Here is a 20,971-nt window from a genome sequence, read left to right as displayed (position 1 = left end):
AAGTTATCATGCTTAGCCCTAAACACCTTAGAAACACATTATCTAATGATATAGCTACACTAGATGGCATTACCCTGGCTTCCAGCATCATCATAAAGAATCTGGGAGTTATCTTTGATCAGGATATGTCCTTTAACTCCAACATAAAACTAATTTCAAGCACTGCCTTTTTTCACCTATGTAACACTGCAAAAATCAGGCACATCCTTTCTCAAAAAGATACAGAAAAACTAGTCCACGCATTTGTTATTTCCAGGCTGGATTATTGCAATTCCTTATTATCAGGCTGCGGTAACAAGTCTCTAAAGACTCTCCAGCTGGTCCAGAATGCAGCTGCACGTGTACTGACAAAAACTAGAAAAAGAGATCATATTTTTCCCATTTTAGCCTCTTTGTACTGGCTCCCTGTAAAATCCAGAATAGAATTTTAAAATCCTTCTCCTAACTTAAAAAGCCTTTAATGGTCAGGCACCATCATATCTTAAAGAGCTCATAGTGCCCTATTACCCCACTACAACACTGCACTACCAGAATGCAGACTTACTTGTGGTTCCTAGAGTCCCAAAAGTAGAATGGGAGGCAGAGCCTTCAGCTATCAGGCTCCTCTCCTGTGGAACCATCTTCCATCTTCCTTTCGGTCCAGGAGGCAGACACCCTCTCTACGTTTAAGAGTAGGCTTAAAAGATTCCTTTCTGATAAAGCTTTTACTTAGGGCCGACCAAGCGTGCCTTGGACCAGCCCCTGGTTATACTGCTGCAGGCCTAGACTGCCGAGGGACTTCCCATGATGCACTGAGCGCCTCTCTCCTCCTCCCCCTCTCCATCTGTAAGCACTCATGAACCATTAATGCATATTACTAACTTGGCTTCTTCCCTGGAGTTTTTATGCTTTCTCGTCTCACAGGCTTCCATGGATCGTGGTTGCAGACCGCCTGCTGCTGTGGTCCTGTTTGACATCCACGCCTGCTATTATTATCATTAGTCATATTTCTATTATTATTATTGATGTTATTGTTATTATTTTTGTTACTGTGCTTCTCTGTGTCTCTCTCTCCCCCTCCCTCCTTCTTTCTCTCTCATCCCAACTGGTCAAGGTAGATGGCCGCCAACCTAGAACCCAGTTCTGCTCAAGGTTTCTTCCTGTTAAAGAGGAGTTTTTCCTTGCTGTTGACGCCAAGTGCTTGCTCATGGGGGAATGTTGGGTCTCTATAAATTAAAGAGTATGCTCCTGACGTGCTCTGTATGAAAAGTGTCATGAGTTCACTTTTGCTGTGTTTTGGCGCTACATAAATAAACTTGACTTGACATGCAACGCCATGGATGAATTAGCTTGAAATGGATGTCATTTCAAGTAGGCTGTACAGTAGAGAGTTGACAGGTTTCCCCTTCACTCACATCAAGATGGACTGAAATCCATCTTTGTTTTTAATTTCCAGTTTGGAAAAATCACTGCAGCTGTTCTGGAAATGTTGTTTTTCATCAATTATTAACCAGACTCAGTCTCAGAATAAATCTGTGGTGAGAAATAGGCCCTGCATCTGCATAGGCATGCATAATCTTATGTCTATAATGCCTCATTTAAATATTTGATGTCAAGGTTGGGTGATATTCAGGATATAGTGAGTCATATGATCATGTAAGACATGCTGGGCTATATCAAACCTCAAGTGGTTGTTTCCAGACTCTGAACTGGCTGTTCAATGCTAATATTTGACCACACACACTCATAATATATTCCTCTTGATCCACTTCGCTGCCACGTAATACCTCTACTGGTGGCATGTGCTTCTAGCCACTAAATCACTGAGTCACCATGCCTGGTGGACTCACATGATTGTTGTCACATTTTTGATCCCTAAAAACCTGAGGAATGGGAGAGGAGCAGAAAGAAACACAGACAAACAGGATATTTCTCACCAGGAGCAGCTCGATGGCCCCCAGGATGTACATGGCTCCAGCGAAGGTGGTCCCCAGGTAGAAGCAGATCCCCACTGCTCCCCCAAACTCAGGGCCCAGCGAACGCGATATCATGTAGTAGGAGCCTCCAGCTACATACAAACACAACAATGTTAACATAAGTACTTGTATGTGATATGTTTGTCTGTTCGTATGTAGGTACTGTATGTCTATGCAAGTGTATGAATCAGTTTTATGATGTAAATTTCACACATTACTGTCCATCATGTAAGAGACACATAAACAAGTATTCAGAAGTCGAATTTAAGTTTGACACGAGTGTCACTATTTAACTACTGCAGAAAATCATTAAAAATGTCAGTTCATTAATTCATCTTTAACCCTATAAAATTTAAAAACAGATGACACATACCCACCTTGTTACCAGAGCACAAAATAACGTCTGAAAATTATTGAATGTGTGTGATTATCAGCCCAAAGTATTCAATTTATAAAAAAAAGCAAGCGAATTAGTGTAATTGTACTAATTTGCTTTTGTCATACTGCTTTCTATTAGTTGTAATTTCAGTTTTGCTGTTTTCTGTTCCTAATCTTTTTTATTAGTGTTTTTACACAGGGTTCATATTTGTGCAAATAAATTAACTGAACATAAATAAATAGACCTTAATCAGCACTTTGCAGCAGCATAAAGGCTGGTACCAGTTATAACAGAGACAGTTATAATTGGCATTCACTTCCACATTTCTCTACAGGCCTGTAATTTCCTCTGACCCCTGCTGTATGCACACCAACTAGTAAGACGCAGGCCATCATTACTATGTAAACTCACATTATATAATATAGCTAAACTGCATAATGTACACATTAATGTGTCTGCATACAGATACAAACATGTGCGATCATGTTTATATTTCAGGCATTTGGCTGGTGTTTTTATTTTGTTTAAATAATGTTGTGTGACGATGAGTTAAAGTGCACAAGATCCAAGACTAAAGCTTTTAATGTTTTGGGGGATATCAAGCTGCACTTGGTGCAATTTGCCAAAAGAAATCACTGAAAAGAGAAATTTAGAAGCGGACAGCCTCAAACAGTGATGACTGTGTGCTGCCAGCGTCTGCTCACCCACCTGGCACTACTCCATTGGTAGCGATGGCACTCATCGAGATGGCAGTCAGCATGGTCTACACAGAGAAGGAGCAGAAAAAAAGAAGATTAGATCATATTTACCAGAGTCTGTATACTGTATACTGTACTGTAAATAGGAAAAGTTGATTGCTGAGTTTCTCACAATCCTCTAAAAAAGTATAATTTATTACTTTCTTTAATAAGCTGTTTAAATAATAATTGTGAATAGACTCCAACATACTGTATGACAAAGTAAAGACTAGGTTTTATTGGCTGATGTAATAATCACTATATCTGACAAATAAAAGGATAAAATTTATTCAAAAGGGGAAAAAACAAGACCAAGAGTCTACAAGCACGTTAGAGGCTCTGAGATGTTCAACTTCAGCACAGCAGTGTGTTGAGCTAAATGCTGAAAATGACAATCCAAACATGCTGATATTTAGCAGGTGCAATGTTTAAAAAGTTCATCTAACCATCTTAACACTAACTTATGCTGATTACTGAACACAAAGAACAGCTGAGTCTGATGGGAATGTTATTAGTTTTGCAGGTATTCATAGTCATAAAACAAATTATTGGACAAATTAAAACTTTGGCCTGATAATGGTGGTACATAAAAATTCACTGAAGTCATTACAATTCATCCTCAGTGGGACATGAATGTCTGCACAAAATTTCATGGCAATCCATTCAATAGTTGCCGAGACTTTTCATGAAACTCTCCATATTCTCATTTCCCCCAATGATGCACATTATTGCACGGCATATAACATCAGAACATCCTGTGATGGAGTTTACGAAGGGACAACAGTTTACAGCAAGCTGACTGGCTGTTGATTAGACAAATAATAACGCCACTGGGCCTGTCATCAGCTGTCAGAGCACATTCAGACAATGACAACTCTAAGGCAACTCTAGTATCGAGCAGGAGAAAAAACACTGGAAGAAATGTAAGGACATGCTAGACTGGAGATCACTTGTTGCCTGCAACACAAAGAGCCAGCTCTCGCTGCCCTGGAGAGGAAGAGAGGGAGAGTTACAGGCAGCGAGCGGAAGAATGGGCCAGAAAAATAAAAAATGACAAAGAAGAAACAGAGAAGTTGAGTGAGAAAAATTGAGAGATAGTGTGTGTGACAGTACAAAGATGGTATTAAGATTTCATCAGTCTTTCAAATGCTATTGTTGAATTTCTGAGTGTCTTTTTACATTGTTTGCACATGAAAGAGAGCGACAGAGAAAGAAAGAGAGGCATCAGGAGGAGATGTGAGAGCAGGCTGCTAAAAATCACTGCCCTCTCTTAAAACAGCTTTCACTTTTTCTCTCTTTCTTTAAATACTGTCTCACTTATTTTATTTTCATTCTGCCATTACTTTCTATTGCTTCTATTGTTTTAGTGATTGTTTCAATATTCAAAGTACAACTTTTTATAATCCACAGTACTCTCATAGAGTGGTAAATGATTCAGCTTCTGCCCAGTTTGAGAAACTTGTCAGATTTGCAAAATTGTTGGTGTATACAATGCATTCTGGGTAAAATCCTGTGTAATACATGTTTCACATTTCTAGCAGCAGGAGATGTATTTTGGAAGGAACAGTACACAGTTTCATTTTAGTTTCAGTGGCAGCTTCTGTACTCAGACACAGTTCTTCTGTCTTCAGTGTGCATCTTGGTGCACATACAACACAGTTGGCCTTTTAAGTCCTTACTGGAAGCAGTTGTGAAAGCAAATTCAATGACAGTGGTAACCAGTCAGAAAAAGATGAGATACCATAAACAGTTAGAACAAATATATTGCTAAAATAAATTAGCAACACTAATTCACTACTTTTGTTTCCAGTGAAGTCAACTATTTAAAATTTACTGTTATATTTGTTGTTAGTGTTATGTTTTTGAAACGCTAATTTACAACTGTAAAGATATGTTAGTACAAATGTGGGTCACAATTTTTTAATAATTGAATTAAAGGATCGTTATCAGAAATGTTAGATATTTAAAAATATGCATTGGCTTATATATCCATTTCAGATTTTTTTGAAAATCTTTAATGCTTTTATTTTTAACATCCTCGAAGTGCAAAGTGCTTTCTTCTATACCAATAAACGTAAAAACTATTACTATTAATTATAGCAATGATTAATAATAATTTTTCATTGATACTGTACAATATTAGGCTACTACTCAGTGGTCATTGATTTGGTGTTCATGCACTATGTTTCATTTTCTACATTACTAAGATTATTTTTATTTAGTCATCTTAGACCAGTGAGACAAAAAAAGAGAGTGAGAATTATAATGGAAGAAAGTCTGGTGACTCCCAGCAGCAGTACAACATGTCGGGTATGTTCGACTATCAGTTCGTCTGTCTCTGTAAAGACTGTAATGTGGTTAGTGTCACCTGAGGGCCTGGTGGACTGGCGATCAGGAGTGAGGAGTGAGTGGGACTGGGCTCTCTTCCTCTCTCTAATCTGGTCATAATGAGGCCACAAGCTCTTCTCCCACCACAGCAGATAAGACAGTAATTGTTTAAGTGTTTTATCTGATGTGGGCAGCAGCCACACAGAGGTAGCCAGTTGCATACTGAATCACTGAATCACCACGCGACTGTACAGGGCAGCTGCCAATGGAGTCATGATTTACAATTACTAGTGCAATCAAATAGGACTGACGTGCGGTGCATTAGAAGTGACTCTGAGTTACCTATAGTTCAGTATTGCAAAGGTAAAAAGGCTACATGAATAGAAAGGAGCCATACATTGTTTTCCCAAAGCCTTGATGTTATCATCAAAACTCCTCCTGTGAACGGTGACTATCCAATCATAGCTCAGCAACTGCATGACCTGTCAAGCTTTGGATTTCCCCTCATGTTGAAGTGTTGTGCATAGCAAGTTGTGATGCACCATACCTAAATAGTTTGGATGGTGGTGTCCTTTTTGCCTTTCCAAAAATCAACAACAATAGTGTAACCTACAAAACCTAACCTGTGAAAGTTAGCATGTCTGGCTAACTTGCTTACTACCGTAGTACAGTAGTGTTACATCTGAAGCATATCATTAGCTAACTACAGCATTAATCTAATATTAATCTAATAATCCATAGAGGTTCAAATCAAATTAGGTATGTTAAAACAAAATACTACATTTTTCCGAATCATATTTTACTGTGTGTAATACGAGGCCTAATTAGCTCTACCCTTCAGTATAAAAACAATGCTGCTTCTTTATTGTCTTCCTCTGTATGAAATCAAGGAACCATTGTTTCAAAATCACAAGTGTTAAATCTGCCACTTTTATCAATTTAAACTGAATTATGCTCCGTTCAAGAATGGGAAGCTTGACAGGCGTTGCAAAAGTTAAATAGGTCAATTTATCTCAAAGATTTTAGATGGATTTGGATGGGTTGATCATCATTGAAGGTTTTACCAAAAGTGTCAATGTTAACATTTTTGTCTGGACCATGACCAGCTCCAGGCAGGCTACAGTAACAACTGTGACCTCTCAGAACTCACCATTTAGTTTCTCTTGCGATTGGTACTTCATCTGGTTGAAGTATGTGCTGTCATTTTGTTTTGACTGTAGTGCCACGAGTGACACAGCACTAGAAGATGAGATTTTTTTTTTTTGTCAAATCCCATTTGGTCCCTTGCACCTTTTACTTTTAGCAGTGTCCTACTTTTATTTCACCTGACCCTCTGGGCGTCATTGTGGACAGGGACGTTAATAAGCGCCATCAATCAGCTGCTGTTTCAAACTCAGTGGATAGCTCTCTCCGTCCTGCAAGGTTTTGCATTGATCCCAGAATGTCACACTTTGATTTGCTGCAAATAATGTAAATGTATTAATGCAAATAAAAATTAATCACTGGATGTACCCTCAAAAGCAGATTAGTTTAATTCAATATCTAAAATTTCAACATTTTTGGGGGGATTTTTCTGTCTTTTATTTACTACTTCTTCTTTTTAATTCTGGCACTGAAGGCAGAAGTGTTCTGCTGTAGTAGGCAGGATATGCAGCATCTTTTTTCCCACTGACCCAGAGCCTGTGGCCTGTTTTATCGTCCCACTTTCAGGCAAAGCAGGTAACCTAAAATTGTGTTGGTTTGAGAGTTTGTGTGATAGAGCATATGCGGTGCTCTGGTTTGCTAACACCTTCTTTCTCCGTGAAGCCTGAAGTGACTGAGTGTACCTCTAAACTCACATGTACCCACACGCCCTCTGGCCTCCGAGCATGCCAGTTGAAGACCTCAGATTATGACTCCTCGCCATCTGTCTCATACATATGAGGCAAAACAGCAGAAAGCTTACATATCGGACAAATGGGACGCTTTCTTTCTAAGGCAGCCTGAACGCTAGCGAAACTTGAATAATTGCTAAGCCATCATGCTTCGGGCTGAGCTTGAGGAATGTATTTGGAAGAAAACTAATTTTCATTTTCAAGAAAAGTCTGCTACTGTAGTTAATACACCCCTGACGCTGACTGCGAAGGACACTTTAGGTCTGTTTGTTCCCAAAGCTACACTCAAACTCTGATTTGGCCTTTAGTCGACCTCGGAGTTGAGCGGAAATTGGTTTTGACAGGAATGGAGTTTTCATGCTGCCCTGAGAGCATTCTTCATTAGCATGCTTCATTACACAAATGCAGAATAGTTTTGTCAAGTACAACTTCATCAATTCACATACAATTGTACAGCAGAAGTCTATTTTCAGTGTGCAGTTTATCACTTGAAATCTCTGTGGATGCTACACTGAAAGCAAAAATGTCAGGTGAAAGAGACAGAGGTGTTTTTGACTTTCAGACCGACATCGGGGGATAGAGACTGAGCACAAGAGGACAAGATGCAGTCGCGTGAAGGGATAAGGTGGCAAAGCAGGACAAAAACTGGATGGTAAGTGGTAAGAGAGGCAGTGGGGGGAGAAAGGCAGGGAAATCAAAGTAGTAGAGAGAGGAAATAATGAGACAGTAAAATGAAAAAAGGGGTCGGAGAAATTGAGGAAGCGAAAGAGACGAGAGTAAAAAAATGAAAGAGATGAAGGGAGAAAAGCATCCTTAGCATTTAAATGAGTCATGACAGAGGGCAGACCATCCTTCCCCTCGCAGCATTTGGATTCAAGACCTGGAAGTAATGAGGAAGACCAAACAACAGATGACTTTCCATCTAGAATATTAAACCTCATTTTATCTTGGTGACAAGCCTGCATTCATTATCTGAGCTAAAAATACACACACACACACACACGCCGCATGCGTGGAGAACGCCGTCTGCAGTGATATACTGACTCTTAAAATGGTTGGTTGTGTGTATAATTTCATGGTTAATGTTATAACGTGTCAGAGCTTTTCCACATGGAGGCACATTCTTCATATAATAATGATTCCCAGAATGTACGAGTGTACGGTGGCTCGTTAACGTTCGGCCAAAATGTTCTGTGACGGACCAATAATGGTGTAAGTGTTCGATAGGGACAGATATGCGCAGATGTGATTGAGCATCTAATGAAAAGTGCTCCGTCAGTGATATCCCATCAAGCACTCGTGTGAATAAAACATGGAGTCACGCTGTATATTATAAAGCACTACGGCATGCGTGATTCCTTCGCTCTTCAAGTCCTGTGGATTTCACTAAAGGTGGGGATTGCTGTGCGTGTGTACATGCATACATGTATGTACACACACACACACACACACACACACGTACACACTCCTGCAGTGTGTTGCTGGCAAACCCCCTGGAGGGCTGGGTGGTTATGTGTTATGTAAGGAGCTCAGGAGGAGAGAGAGGTGGGGGTTTCTCACACACCGTTCACGCTCAGGCTTATCGCCCCGGGGCTCTGCAGTGAGCTCGGTGTGACTGATAAGAAATATGTGTGTGTGTGTGTGCGTGTGTATGGGAGTGTCTGTGTGTGTGAGAGAGAGAGAGAAGGATGGAGGGAAAAAATGTATGTTGAAGACTTTAGACATTCCCCAGTGTATGCATGTGAGGAAATTTTAGTGTCTGTGTGTACGCATAAGAAATGCAGTAAAGGAAATGTTTGCATGGCTTCCTGTCAAACTCAGTCTGAACCAGCTTTGATCTTTGAGGCTTTTTTCCTCTTTTTTTTTTTTTTTTTTTTTTTTTACAATGCACAATTTTAGACACCATTTTTAGCACAAAACTGAGCACCATAGTTGTTGTTTTTTTGGACGCTTCAACAGAATATTTTCACACCAACAATTAAACTGGGACACATTTTAAGTAATCCAACTGGGCAAGATACTAATGGGAATTAATTCTTTTTTAAATGAGATACCTTCCCACCGAAAGCACATTTAAAACTGTACTGCAGAGATAAAACATTGCCATGTTATATCAGTTTCAAAATGTGTACAACAGTCAATTTAAAAATAGTAATAAAAACATACATGCTTTCCCTCACTATGCTGCATCAAAGCCTTCTCTACGCTGTCACAGAGAAACATGATTGGGAAGCATATTGCCTGTGTGTGTGTCTGTGCAGGCAAGTTTGCTATGGTTGGGATTTGAGGGGGTTGTTCTATAAATACACTCTGTGCTAGAGGAGAATCTAGGCTGCACAAACACACAGACATGCCAACATACAGTCCTGCCACAACGCACACTGCAAACCAGAGAAGACGCAAAAGATATACAAACCCTGACAGCAGACAGACAACACAGTTTAAATTAAACTGCCCTGTACAATAACATAACCAAGGCCTCACTGTTCTAACTATAAAGGAAAGACTCTCTGTCTGTCTGTTTGTATGTATGTCCTTCGTACATCTCGAGAACCGTTCATCTGATCGACTTCACACTTGGTGGGTGTATTGCATAGGACCCAAGGAAGTGCAGTGTCAAATTTGGTGCAAGTTGGACACATGATATGTTTAATATTAATAAACCGTGAATAAACAAGTGAACAGCAAGCTGCTCAGCTCTGTGTCTGAAGTGGTGATCGTCCTCTGCTGCTGGAGTGGAACATTTCTCTGAATCTGGAAATTAATTTTTAGTGTGAGTGGATATTCTCACTCAGGATAAAACTTGATGATTTGGAAATTGCATAGGGCCCAACTGGAAATGGCTAAATGACAAAAAAACTACTGAAAATATTGAGCGTGAGTGTTCATTAAACTCTCAAGTCCCTGCATGAGTTGTTTTCACCAAAAAATAAGTATGTTTCTGATTTTTCGTACTTCATAATAATAAAACCATAAGCATGAGCACAGCCGGCAATCAAAGCTGTACAGCGAGTCAGAGAAAAGTTTTTTCACATGGCGACCTCTACAAAGAGAAAAGTAGACAAAGTAAGCAAAAACAAACAAAAGCAAAGCAAACAAAGCAAAAACAGAGATTTTAATCAAGAATGGACTCTTAGGCTCCTTCCTACGGGCAGTTCAAAACCAGGATGTCTCATATAAGCACAAATATTTTGAGTAAATATACCCATTCAAATGATCCAAACTGAAGCCACAGAAGAGAGATGATCCAAGAGCCCAATATGATCAAGCCACTTTATTTTAGCTCTCTGTTATGTGTTTTATTTTTAAATTCAGCCCTCTTTATACTTGAAATGAGAAAAGATTCACTATTACAGTTTCTTTCATGTCGTTGGTGTATATACTCATACACACCGCACATCAACTGTATTAATTTTTCTACACTGCACTGCACTAGTACATTGAAAAGCTAAACTGAAATTGAATGTGTGAAGAATGTTTCCTGATGCTCGAGAGAAAGCTCTTGTTATTAACATGGGATGTTTTCAACAGACATTTCAGGTAAAATAAGTCCCGCTCCTTTCTACAGAATAGATAGGATGTTACGCATTCAGTGAAGAGGCACAACATATTGTATGTTCCCTGACAATCAAATGCATCAAACAAGTCAAACACGATCAGTTTGTAACAGCCACTCAGATTACTGACAGCAGTGCTGTCGACCCTGTGGGACAGTGTCTGTTGTAATTCCAGTCTCAAGGCCACGACAGGGTGTCAGTCCAACACCAAGTCACTCTGACACATGACTATGGCTTTGCAACACTGACATTAGTGGGAACCAGGGAACATCACAGTGTATCAATTTTGTTCTTTTTACAAGTTGAATGCATAGTTTCTATAAGACACAACTGGAGTGATAATAGAGTGGCAGCTCCCTTCTTTCTGCATACCTCAAAGAGAACCTTGTTTGATTGAAAATCTTTGAAGATATCCATCATAGCTAATGTCATGTGACTGCAGTTACAGTTTTATTGGGTTTGACGCATCTCAATACTACCACTTGAGTGAGTAAATCTAAATATGATAACCCAAAGACAATAAAACTCTAAAACTCTCTACTATGAGTATATTATTGTGTGTGCCCCAATAACAAGTCTACAGTGCTAATCAAATGTTAGCTTACATGTCAGTACTGTACTCAGGAATGTCATGTATGAATCTAAAGCCCCTTTTACACAGCCTGTTCAAGGCGGGAATGCTGTGCCTTTATTCTACCTAACTGTTCTGTATAAAAGGTACGGACACAGAGTGGGGGTCAATAAGACGGCTACGGAGGTAGTCACAGAGCCAGATTGACGTCTGTAAAAGGGACAGCCAGCACGGTGGGACAGGGAGCTGACGCTGTTGTGTTACATGTCATGCCTCTGAATCTGGAAGGTTGGCATGCTATGTAAAAGGTGACTAGCGTCATTCAGAGGCTGCATTCAGACAACTTTATGACTCCTTGCAATGTTCTTTTCTAGACTCTTTAATCTCCACTGTTCTCAATGGAGGTAATAATGGTGGTTACAACATCTGGTATCTTTTACTTCAGCACAACTCATAACCAGAAGACTATCTGCTGCCATGGATACTATAATATGATGCTTTCCACTTTAAGGTCACTCTTTAATGCATTTTTAAAATGTGTGAACTACAGGTCAACCCCAATGTGCTTCAACAGAAGGGCTAAAATAAAAGTAGGTAATAGACTCACTGTGGCACAGCACATGAAGACGATGACGAAAGTCCCGATGACACCTCCGATGCCAACCAACCAGGTCATCCTGAGGAAGAGGATGACTCCAAAGATGTTCTGGATGCACGGCAGATAGACGCCCATCAGAGTGCCAAGCTGGGGGGCCTGGATGAAGATGAGAGCAGAAGTTATTGTAATAATTCAAACTCTTTTCATATATAATAATTTTACAGTACGGTTAATAAAGATATTAAATAAATCACATGCTGTGCTCCTTAAATATATGCAAAATGATGGTTGTTGTGTTTTAGGCTATTGTAAATTTGCTGCAAAATTTGTCAGTTGGTCAGTGCAGTGACACAGTTTTTATGATTTTGTTGATTAAGTTCAAAGTCCCTGTCACCTAAAAAATGCCTTTTTATTCTTGTTCCTTCCGTTGAACGTTTGAGCTTCACTGTGCAGAATAACGTATGTGCAGAGTTTGACACCAGAAGGCTGTTTTCACGTTCATCTGCTGAAAAGTTTAAGGTTTGTTCCTATTAGCATGATTTGTAACATCACAACTAGTTTGGAGCTAATTATGGTCCAGTATGCAACTCACACAAGCGCGATGTTGAAGCCTTCAGTACACATACACTGACAACCGACTCCCAGTGAAGTCGGAGACATCTTGTTAGCAGCAGTTAAACTTTTGAAACAAAAAATATTTGCATATTTCTGGATTTTTTAATGAGGGAAAAGGAGCAGATGTCAATTGAAGCATTTTTAACTGAACTTTTTTAGTGAAAAACCCATATCAGAAACAAATTATTATTCCAAGCAGAGTGTTATTATATTTATTAAAACACGTCTGGAGGCAAGCTTTGAATTTATGTTTATTTGTATAATATTGAATTTCCGCTATTTTCAGCAGATGCCACTTGCTTATTTGCCATAACACCGACATACCAGATGTGCAACAGTCAGTAAATGATGCAATGACTCAAATAAATGACAGTCAAAACACCAGCGCTATGTTCAGATGTGCTCTAGTTTCTGCAGTGCCTTGTCTTGTTTCTCTGAGTGTAATATCCAAAACAAACAACATGAGCAAAACACACTACAGATGGTCATACTGCCAGTAAGACAAAACAGACATTTACTTGTTGGACTTCACAAATTATTACCTTCAAAGGCCCCATTTGTAGTTGTAATATGTCGCTCCGGGTTAAAATAGCTGCTGTTGCCACATTACTGACTTTATTTATTTTTATTTATTGTAAACATATGTTTTCCATTATGTTATTATTACTTTCTCTTTCTTTGTTTTACTCTACCTTACTGTTGCAGTTTAACATACATCTCAAACTGTAATATTTTCCAATTATTTAACTGTAAAAAGATGTACTTTATTTTGCACTTTACAGTTAATGGGAGCTTGATTAAAAGGCTTAAAGTTGTTCCATCTACATCATCTGCCAAATTATACCTTTTAATTGCATTTATTTAATTTAAAGGTTTCCCACATTGCTTTCTGTAAATCTTTTGTTGTTGTTTGTGTTGATTTTTAGACCAATAATTACTCTGAGTCCAGGAAACAAAGAAAACTTTGAGATCAGGAGGCAGCCGGGGGACCAGTCTGTTCATTGGATGGATTATCATTTTATTTCTTTGTAGGCTCCTTGTTTTTGCAGTGGATTTGTTCTTGTTGGTTTTGGCGCAGTGCTCTCCCTGGTGTGGATCACTGGACAAAGACAGAGCTGCTTTGTATGTCCTCATATAAAACAATAATCAGTTTCAAGGCCATTCCACTGAAAGCAATTACTGACACTTGGAGATTGAAGATGTATTTTGTCACACTTCAGATTGATTAATAGGAGGTTTCTCTTTTTGAAGGTTTTTGGGATGTTCTTGATATGTGTGTGTGTGTGTGTGTGTGTGTGTGTGTGTTACTTGCGCATTTATTTGTTTGTGTACAGTATGTGAATGTGTCCTGTGTGTGCATGTAGCTCTGTGTGTGTGTGTGTGTGTGTGTGTGTGTCTGCACCAATGTGATGGCATGTATTAAATCTGAAGGACACATCAGCTGACCCCGTACATAATAGAGAAATATTCATTCCCTGCTCAAGGACAGCTTGGCCAATGAAGGGTAATTATGCCGATATCCAGCCATGACCCATTTTACCAAGTGAGAGCACAGACCTTAACTGTCACATCATTACATCACAGATAACACATGGACAAACCTTCTCTGCTGCATCTTTTTGCTTTAGTGCAGACAAACAGGATGAATAGAGGGATGATTAGCGGCGGTTTATGTCAGTGAAGACATTATTACACGTAGAGAGTTTGTCCCAAAAAGAGGTGAATACTTCACAGATTGAACACAAAATGTAGCTGTAGTGATAATAATTCTTCTCACACAAGCAATTTATGCAAAATAGGGATTACCAGCTCCATCAGACTGCACGCTCATAAGAGCGAATCAGTGTTATTTATTGTTGTTTGTTAGGTTATTTTAAATACTAATCTATTTTTTAGAATGGGATCTTTTACGCTGGTGAGCTAATGAAGCACACATTTTGAGATATTTTGAGTTGTGTCTAAAAATGGATACAAAACAAATCCAACGGGCAACACACTTTCAAATTACAGATAAATATGTTGGATACAGAACCCTCGCACTCTGTCTGTCAAATCAAAAGACATTTTACCGAACAAAACCGCACAATATTATTGATGCAAAACATCCAAAAACAGCTCCAGTCAACACCATCCTAATGCAGAGCTGGAGTTCAGGCAGTTTAAAAACATTTTGGGAAATATGCTTTCTTGTTGGGACTTAGATGAAGATTGATACTTTAGAATAAAAACTGGATACAGATAAAAACAGTTGTTTTTTTGTTTGGTTGGTTTTTTACAGATTAAACAACATAATGTGTTGATTGGTTGATTGGCCTTTAGAGGTGCTGGTAGGCAGAACTGGAATGCCTGTTTCTTATAAGCGCATTGATAGCAGCAGCAGCAGCAGCAGTTTACAATTGCAAATGTAGATGTGCTGAATGTGCCATCTAAGCACTTGTGCCACCTGCTGGCATTGAGCATTAAAATTCGTTTTTTTTCTCAATGTCAAAGTCAAAGTCAAAGTGAACTTTATTGTCATTCAAGACCATACAACGAGGAGAGCACAGCAGAGTAAAACTGTGTTTCTACTATAGGTCAGTGTGTAAAACAACTGACATAAATAAGATGTTTTTGGACAGTACACACATGCACAGTGTCTTTTTTTTGTTATGGCTAAATATTAAAAGGTTAAATCTACTCCTCCCTCACTGAAAAATTCCAGGTCTATCTATGATTATGCAAATATTTTTCATTTCAAAATTTAAACTCTACAAGACACAAGGTGTCTCCTGCTTCAATGAAAGTCCATTCTCAGTGTATTTGCACTGGAGGTTTCAAGTTTCCACATCACAGTTGTATCAGTAGCATAACTGACTGTGATCGGCATCCAAAGCAGTTGTGATGTCACAACTTCATGCTAATATGTGCTCATCTGAAACTCAGATTTAAGGTGAGAACAGAGAGTCTTCGTCTTCTTCTTCTCAGCTTTCTAGTTTCTGCACAGTAAAGCTCAAACATCCAACTGAAGGAACTATTTTGAGTGGAAGGAGACTTAAAGGTAATTTAGAAACAGTGTCACCATTACATTACAGTTTCTCCACCAGAGAGCACTGACAAGATATCCAAAACATATCACCAAAATATCCTGCTCATGGTCAAAGTCTCTTTAATAACCAAATTTAAGAGGCCCTTATTAAAATATTTGTTTATATTATGTGTCAAAAAAGTGATTATATATCAAATATCATTATCCAACTTTAAACTCTCAAATATCGATATCAGCATCTGCCTCAAAAATCCACTATCTCCAGGTTGTTTTATCTTTGGTTCCAAAATGCATCATGAAATAATGACTTGCTATGGTTATCAGTGCCGGACAGTAATATATTTCTTCGACAGTGGTTATTAAATCTGCTGTAACAGGATGGACGTGATACAAGATGGAGGATTTTAAAAGGAAGCCCTGCATTGGGAAGTGACAGCAGATGCTGAATTTATAAACCAGACTTTTAATCAAATCATCCTGACAAGTGGCTGACATCAAATGAATAATATTGTGTCTAATGCAACAGTATGTGATTTGTTTGGAGAGGCTCGCTTTCCGGCATTAATGATGTACCGTTTGTAGAGAGGAGAAGAGAGAGTGAAAGCAGGAGAGAGAGAGAGGGAGAAAGACAGAGAGAGCAAGTCCAAACAGGTCTCACAAATATAATTATCTTCTAATTTCCTTTAGATAAACAACAGAGCAAGAGCTCACACTCTGAACTGTAATTAGCAAGCTTATCACTTTGGAAACCTCTGATCCAGCTGTGTACAGCAGCAAATGGCTTATTAACATGGTCAATAATATCATATCATATCATATCATATCATATCATATCATATCATATCATATCATATCATATCACATCATATCATATCATATCATATCATATCATATCATGTCACATCACATCACATCACATCACATCACATCATATCATATCATATCATATGCTATTTAATATTGTAGTTTCATATCATATTACATCATGTCATGTGTTAATGTGTTATGTGCACATATACTACATCATATAATGTGTCACACCATTATGTGACATTACATAACACAACATAGCATGACATGTATGACATATATCATTGCGCACCATCTGCGATTAAAAAAGAATGGATCAGGCACCTTAAATAATTTAAAAATTAAAAATAAAATATAGTGCATATCAGACTGTTAGTTTGACTCAGCAGACATCATATTAACCTCACTGTAAAATCCAGACAAGATCTGTGTTGTGGAGAAAGCTGCTGTTAAGATGTCGTAACCGACTCCAGAAATACATCAGTTCCAGACCATTCTTCTCAGACCAGTGTTGAAGGGTAAGTACTGTACTTTGGTACTTATATTGACAAGAAACTGAGCTTTCATGTCTATATCAATAAAATAGGGAAAAAACGTTAACAAAGACTATATTTTCTGCTGAGGTTAAATGTTTCTGTTGTCAACTGGAGGTTGATGGTGTTATTTTATAAATCCATCATAGAGTCAGCCCTGACCTTCTCTGTCATACGAGGGGGGACCCAAAAATTCCCAGAAGCCATTGATAACACAGGAGTGGGGTGTAGTTTTCAGATTTGCTGATAGGTGGTGTATGCCTACAGCTTGGTGGGAGAAGTACTAGGACAAGTGTAGCACATCTCAAGGAGTGTACTTCGAAGGGGATTAGAAATGTAAAATTGAAAGATCTATAATGACTCAATATTTTTTTAACAATTCCAGGAATTTTGGTATGTTGGTATGGGATGTAAATTTGCAAAACTCAAATCAAGTCAAGCCAGGTGAAGTGAATTTTATTTATAGAGCCCAAAATCATAAAATAAATACAGTCAGTACAACACACGTAAGAAATAAGGAATGTTTTCAATTGTCTTAGTTTATGTTTTATGTTTTTATGCTGCCTTGATGCAAAAAGAATATCTACTTGTGGAACAATAAAGATCTTTTCTGAGCTGAACTGTGTCGGTAATCTATGTTTATTAATGTTCTATTGAGTGACAACATTATAGTCCTTTTGTCACAGTGCATTTGTCAGAATTATATATATGTGTGTTTGTGTGCACTTTGTCCTCCACGAAACTGAAGTGTAAACTACAACCTCATCTCTTCTGTAACTCAATCTTCACAGCAGGGAGTCTGGCCTCCACAGGTTGCTCAAGGGAGCAGAGGAAAACAAACTTCGTCCATCTCTGTCACCTTCCCCACTGTATGATAATGATTTGCACAGTTTGCCTGTTGTCTAAGCTATGCAAATCAGATTGTGATCTAACTGTGACTGTGCCCTTCAGTGTCTGGAGGAGAGGATTTTTCATCATCTGCTTGTCAAGAGTCTTAATAAAGTTTTTTTTATGAATACTGTAACCCTGAATAGGCTCCTATAAAACTAAATATGCATTATCCAAGTATTGTAAACATCTTTTCACTTTGCGCACCAATTTCCTCTATCAATCTGCAGTTAGTCTGAAAATCAAAGATATAAAATTCATATTAATAGAAACCAAAGTGCTCACTGTCTGTGTTTGCTTGCTCAAGAATCCACAAAGAGCTGTATATGATAAAAAAAAAGTCTGACTATTTAAATTTTTGAGGAAGAAGTATGAAGTATGGGCAGCAAGTATATGAGAGAGGGGGAGAAAGGTTTTAAAGGTGCAATGTGGTGTTTTATAATAAACAAAAACATGTCTCTCATAAAACATCTGCAAAACGAAATAAAAAAAAATGTATATTGTACATTGTTTGTATTAATTTTGTCAACAGGGTGACACATGTAAAAACTCCATAGTGTACCTTTAACCCATGTTTATAGTAAATTATAAAATATACATACTGTACAGTATATATTTATATATAAGGGCCATTATTTACTTGAATCAGTACAAACTGTTCAGATGAAAAACAGAACACTGAAAGAAGAAAACTGACCAAACACATTTGTCCTCTTTTATGACCCTCCCACCCAGAAGTAATACTGTAATTAGGAAGTTTGAGTTTCCATTGGCAGGTCCTTCAGGGACTTGGTGTGTAATATACATTAGCAGTCAGGTGTTGCAGGCACAAAGGTACCCCTGTCATCAGCACTTTGTTGTTAGACCCAAAACTGCTGCCACTGCACAAAGTGGAGCAGGAAGCTGGAGCTGAGGTCAGTTTGCAATAACAGGTAAGATATTAGAGGAAAACCTGTCAGCATTTACATACTGTAGTGTACAATGGCAGAGCTAACACCTTCAGGAGGATGAAGGTGTTTGTGAGTCCTTTCAAGGTGGGTGATTCTAATTAAAAAAGGATTTCTAAAACTTTTGAAACTTTGACTTTTGTTTGTGGCTTTTGAAGCCAGAAAGGTGAACACATATATTTTAGTCTCTTTTATTAGGCCAAAGCCACTTCAAACAGATCAAAACAGGAAGAGAATTAGTTGCAACCATGATACCAACTTCCTTGACTGTTTTATCAAAAATAGATAAGGAAAAAGTATAGCTTTGTAGTAAATAGTATACTGAGGTCAGAATCCCAATAAGATAACATCTTGCCAGAATAGTTTGTCAGAAACAGCACTGTATGGCTTTTACATATATCTGTAGACTTTAGAGGAGAACAGGCTGAAAAGCATAGAGCGGCAGCAAATAATGATTACAGATTACACTAATCTGCCCTAAAAGGTGCATGAAAGCGAGGCAGTATTAAAAAAGGTGTTTATGCCCCTCAACACTCCACAGCGGAGTAACATAACCAAAGTAGGCAATAACCTTCTCTAGGCTGCAAATTAATTTTCCCCGCCTGCTCCTCTGCACAATAGAGAACCATAATCAAGCAGGCCTTGCATGTTGGCCCGCTATATGAGTGTCTGCTGTAGCTCACAGCTGAGTGATAAATTATAATCCAGATTCAACAATAGGCGGGCTTTGAAACAGTGTTTGTCTGCTAGAAATCCTGGGTGTTACATAAGATGAACAGACACAGATAATAGATACTGAAAGGGCTTACACCGTTGTCAAATGTCGAGTCTGAAAACCTGAACATGATAAAACACCTTGGCGGGTTTGGTAAACAGCCACAAAAACAAGACGATCTGGTAACTAATGGATGTTTCTAATGACTTCATATTGAGAAATAGACTGAAACAGATGGAACGCTTGTATATGCATTGAATAAATGACCCCGCTGGGGAAAAGGCTCAACGTTTATTGAAAGTGCCGCTTTTCTATTTTCATTCAATTGGTGTTTCATTTGTTCATTTGTGGATGGGATTGCAGTCCCGACCAGCGTCTGCTCTGACAGACGCACAACATGCCCGCATACACACACAGAGAATCAGTGTCTGTTTAATGGGCTGGGAGCCAGCGGTGTGATGATTTCCCCCGAGGGCCGGCCACCGTGAGCAAAGGGAACACTGACTGCTGCACAGCCACAGGTAGGCCAGCGTGGCACCACTGTACTAGGAAGGAACAGCTGCCCACCGACCCCCTGGGAAGTGAAGCCAGCCCACAGAATGGATGGCTCAGGTGTGCTAGACGCACAACAGGACCTTTTGATACATCTGCCGTGGCACCTAATTCAGATTCTCTGCCTCCTGCTGCCCTACCACTGCTGCCCTACCACTTACCACTAGCCTCTCACCAGACTGGACCTCTCTCTCTTCGTCTGTTTCTTGCTCTCTCAATCCTCTACATCCATCAGCAGTGCTTTATTCACATGATCCATTGAGCTCTGAAGCACTAAAACAGCATCCAAACACCATTTTATTGCCTTAAGAAAATGTGAGATTCCTCAATTTCCTTTATTCAGCCCTCACCAGAAAAAAACTATTGCACTGATTATTTATTCAAACTTTTGAAATAATCTATGTTCATGTTCCTTACAATAGAGACCTCTTGCAGCTGTGAGAGTGATTACTGTCCTCAGTAGCAAATATAGAAGTAGTGTGACATTGTTACAGCCACTTAGGAAGGAGGTTGTGATGGATGGTTGTGTGGCTGTGACAAGGGAGATCCAACCCTGTCGCCAGACAAGAAAGTCGATATTGGATGATTCTGGAAAAACCCCAGATTATGTTCAATGACAATGTTTTTTTTAAAGTCCAATGCTGTTTTTAAAATTCTACAATATCTTTGCTTGACCAACTATGGTATAGTTAAAGGGGACATTTCATACTTTTTTTATACTGTTATAATGTTAGATATTTATGTTAAACAGTCAAAGTTCCAAAACTTGAGGTGACCTCTACTTCCTCCTTGTGATGACATCAGATTGTTCGCACATGCCCACTAACAGCCGTCTGTTCTGTAGCCTTTGTTGCCGAGGTTGTATCATGGGTTTATGTTCTTGCATG

General features: G+C 38.8%; 1 protein-coding gene across 5 annotated transcripts in view; it reads right to left on the bottom strand.

Annotated features, from left to right (window-relative positions):
• The window catches only part of slc12a5a (solute carrier family 12 member 5a), a 180,498-nt gene that overhangs the window by 24,276 nt on the left and 135,251 nt on the right, over positions 1-20,971 (bottom strand). For all 5 annotated transcript variants that reach the window (XM_042407043.1, XM_042407044.1, XM_042407045.1 and 2 more), the window contains 3 exons: positions 12,009-12,155; positions 3,043-3,097; positions 1,917-2,047 (listed from right to left, as the gene is read on the bottom strand). In XM_042407043.1, coding sequence (XP_042262977.1) covers positions 1,917-2,047; positions 3,043-3,097; positions 12,009-12,155 — 333 coding nt within the window. The remainder of the gene's footprint in view (positions 1-1,916; positions 2,048-3,042; positions 3,098-12,008; positions 12,156-20,971) is intronic.

Source organism: Thunnus maccoyii, chromosome 3, assembly GCF_910596095.1.
Source record: "Thunnus maccoyii chromosome 3, fThuMac1.1, whole genome shotgun sequence".
NCBI classification, from domain to species: domain Eukaryota; kingdom Metazoa; phylum Chordata; class Actinopteri; order Scombriformes; family Scombridae; genus Thunnus; species Thunnus maccoyii.
The sequence above is the reverse complement of the archived record's forward strand: the minus strand, read 5'-3'. Positions and strand labels throughout refer to the sequence as shown.